Source organism: Polypterus senegalus, chromosome 9, assembly GCF_016835505.1.
Source record: "Polypterus senegalus isolate Bchr_013 chromosome 9, ASM1683550v1, whole genome shotgun sequence".
NCBI classification, from domain to species: Eukaryota; Metazoa; Chordata; class Cladistia; order Polypteriformes; family Polypteridae; genus Polypterus; species Polypterus senegalus.
Window position 1 is genome coordinate 15,250,072 of NC_053162.1, and position 13,351 is coordinate 15,263,422.

General features: G+C 35.9%; 1 protein-coding gene across 2 annotated transcripts in view; it reads left to right on the forward strand.

Annotated features, from left to right (window-relative positions):
* The window catches only part of rgs3a (regulator of G protein signaling 3a), a 493,869-nt gene that overhangs the window by 12,084 nt on the left and 468,434 nt on the right, over positions 1 to 13,351 (forward strand). The window contains exon 1 of one of the 2 annotated variants that reach the window (XM_039762725.1): positions 3,599 to 3,700. The exons of the other annotated variant lie outside the window; for it this stretch is intronic. Within the exon in view, the coding sequence (XP_039618659.1) occupies positions 3,616 to 3,700 (85 nt within the window). The 5' untranslated portion in view covers positions 3,599 to 3,615. Of the gene's footprint in view, positions 1 to 3,598; positions 3,701 to 13,351 lie in introns of those variants that run through there. 2 annotated transcript variants of the gene reach the window in all.

Here is a 13,351-nt window from a genome sequence, read left to right on the forward strand (position 1 = left end):
TAAGCATTTAAATTGAAGAAGTAGGTTCTCTCCCCTCTTTTACTCCATTTATCTATTTACTTATTTTTACTAGCTTAAAGTTTTGCTCAGCTTGCTTAGCTCTCTTTCTCAGGGATTGGGGTTGATTTTGTTTGAACCTATTTTTGTAAAACCCGAGTTATTTGTATGGAATGTTATTTGATTTTAATAAAATCAATAAAATGGGAAAAATAAGAAATTGGCTTATTTTAAATATTAAAGAAGATTAAGTAAAAACACAGGACTAAAACATCTTTGCACATCTATTTCATGTGTGCAGTGTCTATTTCCATCCATCCATCCAACCCGCTATATCCTAACTACAGGGTCACGGGGGTCTGCTGGAGCCAATCCCAGCCAACACAGGGCGCAAGGCAGGAAACAAACCCTGAAGAAGGGCACCAGCTCACCGCAGAATGTCCATTTCCTAAACAAGAAATTAAAATGAGGATTTATTTTAAAGACTAATATTTTGAATATCGGTCTGTATTGTTGTAATACAAGTTTTTAGCAGTGGTCTTAAATCCAACTTTTTTTTAATTAATACATATGTGTAGACAGTGCTTAGCAGGTAGATGACATTAATTGACAATTCATTTGAATTTAGTGAAAAGTGAAAACTCCATATTTGAAAAAATTAGCAACATTTGAAATAGTGTTAAGAGCTTGATAATTGAATTTACATTTTCACAACATAGTACTGTTTTGAAGTGAAAATTGTAAAATAATATGCTTTGCCAAAAGATCTAGTCTGAGGAGTCTAGAATTGGGGAAAATAGCCTGAGGCTTACTTGTCATTGGTTATAAAAGGCATGTGTGAAATCATTCTGCTGTAGTTAAGTGCATCAGGGTCTGAATCTGACTTCTGAATTATAGGTCTAATAATAATTAATGTCAAGACATCAGGGTTACATTGGACTAACATTAGATGTTGTAATATTTACCAGCAGTGTTTGTGCTGTTATTTTCAGCCATCAAGACCTCCATTGCAAACAAAACACAGCAAACCTACTTCTCAAAATCTAACCCTAACCTTCAGTATGGATAGAGAAGCCTGCTTACTGACTAGGTACAATATTACAGCTACTGTAGTACTATTGCTGTCTTGTGTGTAGAGTGCAGTGAAATGTTTACTTGCATATCTGACCCCCATGAACTGTAAGGTGTGAGGTTTCTGTCTTGCATTTGAAACTGCAGCCTTTTAAGTCCCAATTGCTTGCTATTTACACCTTGAATTCTGGGATTAAATCCAGTGTTTACCTTCCTTCATACATTTAATTATCAATTGTAAGTGGTGATGTTAACAAGTGTGAAAGGGCCTTTAGGTGTGGATGAGATAAAATAGGTGTCTGAATCACTAATTTGATGCTTGTGAATGTTATGACATTAAATTGCGGTAGGGAGAGTAGATTTGTACCTTTGCTGTGAAATCATAATCTGGTCCAGTTTCTCCTCTTTTTGTTATACTGCTTTGAGTTATACAGAAGGTGTAGATGACTGAAGACGGTGATGAAAGTGATGAACCATCATATGTAGTAAGCTGAGCCATGTCATGTGGTTATTCACTTAACTGGACTCTAAATAAAAATTAATTCTTTGGGAATGTTTTGTTCTTGTTTTATATTAACTTTTCCTTGACCAAAGGAAGAGTAAGGCACTATTTTTTTTTTATTTCATCATCCAATCTTGTTTTCATTCATAGCACGTATTGTTCAACTGCATTGGGTGAAAAATAAATGATATTGTCAATTATTGTATTAGCCTTCCAGCAATTTTTCTGTAACAAATAATTTTATTACTTGCTTGCTGACCTTCATAATTACAGTAACACTTTTATTTTAATGGTAATAATTTATAAACTTAAAACCGCTTCAACTTAAAAGTTAATTCCACTGTACCTAGGTTTCTTGTGATAGCGGCTGTATGCCTGTTGTAGGCTTTCCTGACGCAATTTGTAGCATCACCATTAGAAGAATAACTAATGCCATTACTGTCTTAAATATTTAACAGTTCTAACTATATTGGAAACTAAATAAAATGCAGAGTGATATAATCTGGAAAATATCTGATCTTAGTTTATATGTTAAGACTATGTATGTAGTCGTAGTCCTGGAATAAATCCATCCTATTTCTGGCTTTGCACTCCGATTTAAATGTTTTGCACAAAATTATGTATACTAAATGAAGCATGGGTTAGCTTACATATACTGTATATTTATATTTATTTATATATATTAATATATATAATTATTTTTGTATCATAGCAGTGATAGCTTACTAAATTAAGTTACTGAAGTTCATTTTTGATGTTTTCCTATTATGTTTAGATACATTTACTAATCCATGTTCAATTTTTACTGTTCTTGCATTTCTATACATTTCTATCAGCTTTATAATTTTCTCTAGATGTTATTGATTTTGTTTCTTTTTGAAATACATTGTTTTCTGCTTTAATATCTTAATATTAAATTAAGCCTTACTGTACGTTTAACTATTACTTGGGAAGTCACCTGTGTCTAAAGTTTCATTTACAGTCTATTTAAAACCATTTGTGACAGTATGACCATTAGTTCTCCGTTCTTTCTGATTGCCTGTCTGTCTCACTACTGAGCCAGTCAAGGGCTCGTCTTTTGTTTTCAGTTAGTTGTTTGTATTAGCAACCAAGTCTTGATGAGTACAAAGAAAACCTGGATTGGAGCTGATAGGGCTTGGATCAGGAAGTGGATCTAGTGATTCTGCAGCACGTCACCTTGTTTAAATGATTAATTTGTTATACAAATAGAAGGCAACTGTTATGTACATGCTAAAGATTAAATCAGAAATGCCGAAACATAATATTTTACACTGTTAGAGATTAATAATGTAGATATGGCCATATTTTTCTCAGTTTTTATTCTAATGAAAATAATATAGTAACCAATATTTGGAGATTGGCTGGAATTATGCATTACAAAATATACCGTGAAATATATAATTGTAAATACAGACATACTGTTTTTTAATACAGTGGATTCCTATATCTCAAGTGCATTTAATAAATGGCAGATAGTTTTAGTTCTAAATAACATTTAATTAAAATGAGGCATATTCATCATTTGGTATTTAAAGAAACGTTTTTGTGTTCACAATTGTGCACCTTAATGTTTTCATTGTATTTGAGACAGTAAATATATATTTGTTAATGCTGTGACATTAAATTGTTATGGTCTTAAATATTTCACCTGGTATTTTTTTGATTCATTTACGTTTAACTGATACAAAGTATTGCCTCAATAATTCCATGCCGTCCTACTCCATTGCGTGTTTTACAAGCTGCATGCTACTTAGATACCCTTTCATGAGCCCTGCATAAAATAAGGCTGATTGAGGCCAATTGAACAGCCAGTCAAACGCCTGCATAGTCAGGTGGAAAATCAATATTCAAATGTCCGTCCAATCCAGGAGCTAGCTGCTGGGTCCCCCATTCAAATCAAAGGCGGCTGAAGGGGTCTCAAGAAAACTGAATTCCCTCAGCAAGAAACTATAACGGCTGCTAAGGTTACAGAAAAGGGTGTTTTATAGCGGCTTCGGATTTCAGACCCACAGGCACTTGTAATCATGGACTGTTCTGCTATTCACAGAGTTTCTCTATACAACAAGATTTCAGGAACTGTGGGTTCCAGTTTTCTACTGCAAACATTTGGTGAGTGCTAGTGTGGTCAGAAGGTACTGGCAGAGTTTAATTGATTTGTCTATTCTTTCTATTTGGATACTTTTGGTTGATTGAAGTAATGTTGGTGACACTGCAGCCTTGCATTTGCCATATTTTGAGCTGAGTGAAGTTACTGTAACCGCCTAGTGCTAAAATAGATGGTCTGGACATAAATTCACTTTGGCCATTTATTTTTGATTCCTGCAGATTTGCAGAGTAAACATAAAAGTAATCAAGGGGATGCAGCAACCAACTTAATACATTTCAAAATAAAAATGTCATAATGGGGAAATACACACATTAAACCACAACATTTAATGAAAAAAAACACAGTTATCTCATCTCAGGTCATAATCAAATGCTTCATTGTCCTCATCCTATGCAGAAATGTCAGTGCTCATTATATTTCTAAAAACAGAATACTATTAAAGTGATTTTCATATTAGAAAATATTTTGTAGAAATGGAATAAACTGACATCTTAATAATTTCACTGTTTTGCAGTTTGCAGCTTTTTATTTTTGTATTTAGAGAGTCAATATTGTTATTGTCGACACATTAAACATCCTTTGCAGCAACATATTGCAAAATATAAGCCTGTATAGTTAACAGAATGTGTGACGATGCTCGGCTTGAATTGGAATAAGAGTGGTATAAGCATTGTGCAGGTTTGCAGAACAGTACGGGACTTTTGTGAAACAACTTTTTTTTTGGGGGTAAGGGGCTAAAACATAATTGTCCTCTTCTCTTTGGCTTCTGTTGAAAATCATTGTTTATTAATTAGAGTTCACCATTTCTTTTAGCGGTAGGGTCTGGGTTTACTCCTATTGTAAAGCTTTGTCTAGCCTGATGTGTGTGCTTCATGTACTGTGTGTGCTCCATTTCAAAACAATTAATAATCGTTTCGGTATCCAGATAAAAAGGGCCCAGAATTTCCCAGTGGTGGACACTTTAAATATAAGCATGTAATTAGTAAGTAATTTTATGGGTACTAAAACTGCAATATGTTGTTCTAGATTTTTTCAGGTAGTAATATTTATAGTATAGCTTATTAAATGGTTTTGTTGAATTTTATAACAGAGTTTTTCTAGATTCTGGAATTTGTACTTTGGTATGCACACTTTACCGCTATACTGTACCTGGGTAAGCCATACTTTTGTGTTTTGGGTGACTGGCATTGCATCTGATCTTCAGCCTTTGTATGAGGGTTCTATGCAGCTTTTTTGGGTTGAGTCTGACTGGGTTACATGGGTCACCTGGGCCACCAGGCATTCACCCTTGATGATAGGATTCCTGGCCATGGAACATTAGGCCAACTCGTCGTAACTTGCACAGGCACTGTACTTGATGGGTCATGGGAGTTTGTCAGTCCTGTCTAGAAGTGCTTTTTAGATTTGGATGCTGTATACTCCATAGTTTCTTGCGAAAGTTGCTACGAGATGTCACAAATTCCACAATGAGCTATAGCAAGGTTTTGGGCAGCCACCTGTATATTTGGTTTCCTGGCTGCAAATTGCAAGTAAATGATAGCACTGATGTGCACAAACTGAAGTCCAAAGCAGAACTGAGGGAAGAGGGAAAAGGGTGGAGGCTTTTAAAGGTCAGGGCAGGAAGTGACGGCAAGGGAGCCGGCAAGGCCTTCCTCTATAGTTCCGGACCTGGAAGTGACGTCTACATGGCCAGGTTGAACTTCCCATGAATGGTCTGCAGGAAAGCGAGAAAAAGAGTCAGTGTACTTTGCCACATCCTGGTCAGATTCGTAATTGCCCTCACTCAAGCGCAATAGCTGCCTCCCATGCGGACATGTGTGACAAAGAGTATAAAGATCTTGGGCCACTACTTTGTGTTATACACTCTGTGTTTTTGGAGTAAGAGTTGCATTTACAAGCCTAATTTTAAGTTGAGATTGTAAACTGTGGGTGTTCGAGTCTGCCAAGGGGGCAGCTGGAGGGTTTGGAGGGTATCCAAACTTGGAATCTAAAAGTTGCTTCCATAGTGATTGCAGATGATTATGTTCTTTTGGCCTTATCAGACTGTAATCTCCTGTGCCCATGAGAAGGTTTTGCAACTGAATGTGATTTGCTTGGGATGAGTAATGACATCTCCAAATCTGAAGTCACTGTGTTTTTGTGGTAAAGAATTGTCATGTTCTCTGAAATTAAGGAGTGAACAGTTTCACTAGGTGGAAGCTAGTGATCTTAACATTGACTAACAAATTGGTGCAGTAGTAGCAGCTTTATGAAAGTTGTACTTGACCAATATGGTTAATAATGAGCAATGTCTATGGATGAAGCTATCAATTTACTGGTCAGTCTACATCTTTATTCTCACCTATGGTCACATGCTGTGTGCAGTGACTGAAAAAAATTGGGGGGGAAAAAAAAAGAACTTTCAATGCAGGTTTTGTGGGATCACTGTCCGTGATAGGGTGAGAAGATTGAGGAAGTTTGGGGGAACACTGAATCAGAACTGCTGCTGTTTAGGCTTGAGAAAAGGATTCCATTTCATTTCAATTCGGTTTATTTTTGTTTAGTGCTCTTCACCGAGAGGCAGGCTCAGAGCACTGTCACAAGTTCACAGGTAAACTACAATTAAATCTTTACGTAATACATACACATAAAGATGTGGATTTGTTTAAAAACACACAGTTAAGCAAAGCTGTTTCCAAACTGATTAACTTGAGTTTTGCATGTTACCCTCAAACCCTACCCTAACGCCTAACCCTACCTTTGTTAAAAGACAGTCATTTTTCACCACTGAGTAAGACACAAGCTGCTTGATGTTTAATCTTTACATGTGATGAGTTGCTTTTCAATGTTTTTTGTGATATTTAATAATGCTCATGCACAAGTTTGCAATGTTTCACTAATGCATGAAGTTGGAAAATAACGTGCTTTATTTTATGTTGCCATTCTGTTCTAAATCATCAAGGAGAAGACAGAGAGCAGAAAAGAGCAGCACTTGTGTAGAAATATAATACACAGGTATTATAAAGAAGGCTCTAACTTTTATTAAATACTATTTATGAATGAGGGAACTCAAATTCCAATTCATTTTCAAATGTTTGTCACTGTGGGCAGCATGCTGGCGCAGTGGTAGTGCTGCTACCTGATATAAAGGAGATGGTGTTTCCTCTAGGTGCTCCAGTTTCTTCTTACAGTCCAAAGACCTGTAGGTTAGCTGACTTGTGTTGGTAAATTGGCCCTTGTGTGTGTCTTTACCATGCGATGGACTGTTCCTACCTTGCGCTCAACACTTGCTAAGACAAGCTTCATCTTCCCTGTGACCCTCCTCTGGTTCATCAGCATTATAAGATGGATGAATGGTACTTTTTTCTGCTATTGATAATAAGTTTAAAAAGAAACATGTACTGTACATACTGCCAACCCTCTCAGGATGAGCAGGCTTGAAAATCGGTTGGTGTATTGATTGGTGGACAGATGGATGCTTGTCAGTCGACTAAGCATTAAATTTTGCCATATGCTTTGAATTGCAATGAAAATCCACTTTCCAAATTAAAACGTAATTGGCATAAATCCTTATTACACCTAGAACAAGTTTAGCATTATCACTAATTACAAATATTTCTATCATGGGAATAAAACAACTGAGATGAAATGGTATTGTGACAATGCCAGTCATCCATTATGATGGATCATACATGGGACACCAGTGTTTCTTTATATGATTGCCCACATCAAGGATGCTTCTGTAGATGAGTTGACAGCAGTACATGTGGGTAAACCAAATTAGAAGAGATCAAATGCACAAAAGGGTTAGAGTTAGGAAAAAGGCATGAAGGGTTATGGCTAAAGAATGCTATTATGATGAGGAAGGTAAGACTTAAGATGGTCCACATAAATGAGGCACGTAGAATGAGTAGTGAATGCTGTTTGGAAAGGCAGAGGATAGGCACATGGAGCAACATAGAAGTGTGTGTGGACTTTTGGGGGATGCACAAAAGAGTAGTACGTGTCTTCAGCTGGCAGGGATTGATTAGATGGGGCCACTGCAAGTGGGGTCAGCCTAGGAGAACCCTGAAGCAAAGTGGAGTTATTTGAGGAGACCTACAGGGTAGAGAAAGATGTGTATGAGCAGCAGAGATGCCTTCTACAAACTGGCCAAAAATCTAGACACCAGCCAATATGCATATATTAGGGTCATTATATTTTTATGGTATTTACCCTATGTGATTTGTAGTGATGGCTGAGAAAAACTGTTCATGTCATGTTTTCTTGGAGAACAGAGATCACAACATTTCTGATAGAAGAGGAACCTATGGTGACCAACAGCAAACAATATCAAAAAATAGGGAGTGGTCTCCCCTAGACTTTCTTGTATACTCAGATATGGGGATGGATATTTGGGAGTAAACTGCAAGACAACAACAAATCAAATCAAATTAATAATATATTGAACAATTATTATAAAAGAAAAGTTAAATAAATCAAACTCTGTAGCTGCATGAATAAAAGGTTAAGTACCACTTCTGGTTAGCGGAAATAGCCCAAAAGTTCATAGAAATCTACATTTTGTACCTAATACTTGTATGCAAAAATTGGTTGACCTAAGTGAAAGTGTACTCATGTCTGTCTGTGTGTGTGTATATATAAGCATGATAACCTAATTACAAAAATGGTATTTTCGGACTCTGGGTCTAAAACGTTGATATTCATCAAAATCTCGACATCAAATTTTTTGACGATTACAATACTTTACCTATACTTTGCATACGAGAAAGTAAAAAGTCCATGAAGAAATCTCACGTTGCTTGTTTCACATGAACAACATGTCAGATCATCCAGTTGTATGCTTACAATATGCAAGACACATAATTTTTTGCTAAAATAAAATAAAAATTGCACAGGAAAATAACGGACCACAAACCGGAAGCCTGTTCACATTGGATTGAAGAAACGACACTTGGCCAGTGACAGTGAGGATGTGGCAAGTTTTTGATTCAAAAGTGGGAAACCAGAAGGTCCTCTCAGTTCCTTTTATGGGTGTCCCTGTGATGCTATATGTCACCCCTGTGCTATAGAGGGGCAATATGCACTTCTTATTTTTAAGCTAAGATGAAAACTGAATTGAAATGATTCTCTTAAAATAAAATCTAGAAGAGATGCGACACCAATAATAAAAGTTAACCAGTAAAAAATACATAATGTAATTTGTAAATGAATTGACAGGTGAGAAACTCTCCGCCTCTATCCAAATAAGATTAGGTAGCGTAAACTGGAAACTGCTGTTCACTTGTCTGCCATAATGCAGTATTGAGTCATTTGGCAAAGAGGAATTTTCAAATATGCAAACCTCTACCATCATTTCTGCCTAAATTAAACAAATATTGAAGGTTAGATGAGTTGTTTCCACCTATTTTTGATTCTTGAACATAAATTTGAATTAAATGCACTAATATTCTATACAATAACATGATAAAATGTGAGAAACTTCAAGGAGGTGAATTCTTATGTTGGGACTGTAATATACATCTCATAGTCTTCATTCCTTAGCACAACTTAGTTCAACAACTCTTTGTTGTTGTTATTATTATATTGTCTAGGGACATTCTAACTTGCAAAGCAACTAGGTCATGGCGAAAATAGTGTGTAAAAAAACATGTGTGAAGGTCAAAGGGGAGCAATGTTGTTTTTTGGGAGTTTTATTTCCTCTGCTCATTTTCCAGTTACCGAGATTCACAATATTAAGAATTTCTGTTTATAAGTAAATCAGTTATCTATACACTTTATTTCTTTTTTTTTTTTTTTTTTTTTAATTTTTATTTATTAATTTTATTACAATCAATACATAGCAATCAAGTTTTTACAAAAAAAAAGAATTATGCTAAGAACAGATCGATCCCCACCCTAATACACTTTATTTCTAAGGTTACACATGTTTTGTTATGACATTTTCTATATACAATATGGTGTATATTCAGTTGGGCATTTTAAGTAATTGTTGATCAGGAGAGAGTGTGCTATTTACTTAAAATTTACGCTTCATGAGTTCTGTCTTAATAGAGCAGAAACATGAAAGCAGTGTGTTCATTTATAACAGCAGAGGGCACCAAATTATTACTAGTTTCAGGTTAGATTGTTCTTTTCTCTTTGCTGAGGATTTGATAAGAGACTTTAGTTGTATGTGTAATTTTTAAAACCTTTTTTTTTATTTTATTGATTTTATTGTAATCATTTCATACAAATAGATCATTTTTTTTAAAAAATAGGATTGAAAACAAATCAACCCCCACCCCTGAGAGAGAGCATAGCCAACGGAATAAAGCTTAAAACTTGTAAAAAATAAATAAATTGATGAGTTTAATAGACAGATACAGATAAATGGAGAAGAATAAGAAAAAAAATGGGAAGACAATCTACTTCCTCAGAGCTTTAAGAGCTTATTCTAAAATATTATGATTAGATCCTGCCAGGTTTTGAAAAAGTTCTGCACAAATCTAACTGAGAATTTGATTTTTTTTTTCAATTTTGAAATAATATTAAACATCAGTTACCCACTGACTTAAAAGAGGAGAGTTAGGATTCCAATCACAGTTTGTTTGTCCTTCTCCACTTTAAACCCCTCTAGAAGAACACCAAACACAGCTGTTAATGGGTTAGGAGGGATTGTGACACCAAGGCTGTCTGAGAGGCATTTAAAGATTTGGGTCCAGAATGATGTTAATTTGGTGCAGGCTCAAAACATGTGACCCAGTGAGGCTGGAGCTCGATTGCAGAGTTCGCAGCTTCGTTTTTTCCCTGGAAACATTTTGGACAATTTCAAGTGAGACAGATGTGCTCGCTATATATTTTTGAGTTGAATAATTGTATACTTTGCGCATATGGAGCTCAAATGTGTTCTCTGCATATGTTGAGTGAGAGATCCTTTTCCCATTGTCCTCTTGGATCTTTGAAAGGAAGGGACTGTAAAATGGTTTTATATATTGCAGAAATGCTCTCTGAGTCCTTCGAGACTGAGCGATATTTTTCCCAGCATAGAGGAAGGTGGGAGATGGGGAAAATCGGGCAGGTTCTGTTTAACAAAGTTTCTAATTTGAAGATAGTGAAAGAAATGTGTTGCTGGAAAATTAAATTTGGAATGTAATTGTTCATAGGATGCAAAGATGTTGTCTGTATAAAGATGTCTAAGCAATTTAATCCCAAATGTTTTCCAGATATTAAAAACTGCATATGTTTGTGAGGGTTGAAAAAGGTGGTTCTCATGCAGAGGTGCCACAGATTAAAGATTCTCCATCTTAAAAGGCTTTCTACATTGGTTCCACATTCTGAGTGAGTGAAGCACAATTGAGTTATTAGTATATTGGTGATAATTTGCATTTATTGGGGCACAAAGCAGGGAATATTAAATTCTTTATATACAATACAGTTAAAGATATTGGTTACAAAGCCTGATAAATATTTGAGACTTAAAGTGCCATTGAAAGTTGTCTTACCACAGAGTAGCTGTTATATGTTAAACATTTTTAACTTTATTAGATAGATAGATAGATAGATAGATACTTTATTAATCCCAAGGGGAGATTCACATAATCATAATCCAGCAGCAGTATACTGATACAAAGAAACAATATTAAATTAAATAGTAATAAAAATGAAAAAAATATAAAAAAAGCAGACAATAACTGAGTAATGTTAGCATTTACTCCCCCAGGTGGAATTGAAGAGTCGCATAGTGTGGGGGAGGAATGATCTCCTCAGTCTGTCTGTGGAGCAGGACGGTGACAAAAGTCTGTCACTGAAGCTACTCCTCTGCCTGGAGATGACACGGTTCAGTGGATGCAGTGGATTATTCATGATTGACAGGAGTTTGCTTAATGCCCGTCGCTCTGCCACAGATGTTATTATATAATATGTCAGGAAAACTGTACAACATTAATAATGTAATATCCCTTCCCAGACGGGCAAATAAATCTCACAGGCAAATGGTGGTAATTGTCCAAAAAAAAAAACTAATCAATGGTTTTATTTATTTTTCTTCTGACTTCGCAAGTCGAAAAACAATGTAGTCAGGACAAACAACAAGCACTGAACTCAAAAACCATCCCACCACACGAGTTAAACACACTCTTTTGTTTTACCTGAACCTCCTGTTCCAAAAGTCCCTCCTCCCCAGCACCCCAGAGGCTGTTTATTAAGAGTGGCAGTTGTGTCTCTGCCCGCCCCTCTTTTCTTATTTTTAACTTTTTAGAACACACTGCTTAGTGGCAATTTCTTTCTCAGATTGTTACAATAATAAATAATGTAATTTGTAAAATGAACAAATTAAGATAAACAATGCAATGGTATGTCTTTTTGTAGTAGTTTTATTTATTTTTTTTATCTTTTAATAAAAATTATTTACATTTATAAAGCTCCTTTTCTCACTACCCAAAACCCTTTTCATAGTGAGTGGGGAGCCACTTTAATCACTGCTAATGTGTAGCATCCACCTGGATGGTGATGGCAGTCATTTTCCGTTAGTATGCTCCGCACACATTAGCTGTTATGTGGTGAGAGAGAGCCAATTAGAGACAGGGGGTAATTAGGGGGCCAAAATGACTAGGCCGTGGTCGGCAATTTAGCTAGGACATTGAGATAAATCCTACTCTTTATGAAGGATGCCCAGGGATCATTTATGTCTATAGAAAATTGGGACCATCTCTTCCAAAGGACGGTGCCATTTTTACAATACAGTGTTTCCGTCACTCTATGGGGGCAAGGGGATCCACATTTAGACCACTGGGAAAGTGTCTCCTGCTGGTCTCGCCAGGACCTCCTCCAGCAGCAAGCCAAGCTTTTCCTGATTGGTCTCCCATCCAAGTACTGGCTGGGCCGGATCATGCTTGGCTTCAGGTATATATTTATGTATATTCAGCATTTTATTAATTGTGATGATGTTTGTCTTTGTTACAATAATTCTGACATGAGACAATTTTTCTGCTGAGGTTTGTGTGAAATTTATCGATAACTGACGAGGTAATAAAATACTGTTGGCATTGACTCTTCAAGTGTTTTAAACTTTACATGGGTCATTATTTTTCCACCTTGTTTTTCACTGCCATCATTTAAAAATAATTCTTGTATGTCATTACAGAAGTACAAAAGCTATGCAAAGAGCACTAATGGACTAATGGATTCTTACAATTGGAGACCTGTACCCTGTCGTCACTTCTGTAGAAACAAAGAGACAGACAAGTGTAACTGCACAAATGCTATGATTTTAGACATTTACTTTTCTAAGCACTCATAATTGTCTTTTAAAAAAATATTGAACAACATCTCTCTGTACACACCTCTGGCCTACCGTCTGTGTAAGCAGAAAAAACAGCCTAGCTGTAAGTAATACAATGTGTGCTTATATTGGTTAAAGGAGCTCCCTGACATTAACCACCATTAAATATCAGGATAAACCTTGCTTGTTGTACTCGCTGTATTGTGTCTTGAATCTGATAAAGTTCTGAGACTTTTTTTCTTAGTGTGCACACATTACACCCTTCTACTGTATATCTCAGTCTCACTAAAGTACACATTCTCTCTACTTTGTTTGCCTGCTGCTCTACTATAACCTCATTGTTGATTGCTTTATAAAAGGCACCAGAACAGGAACACTTATTTTAAGTTTTCATTGTGTGTATTATTGGATC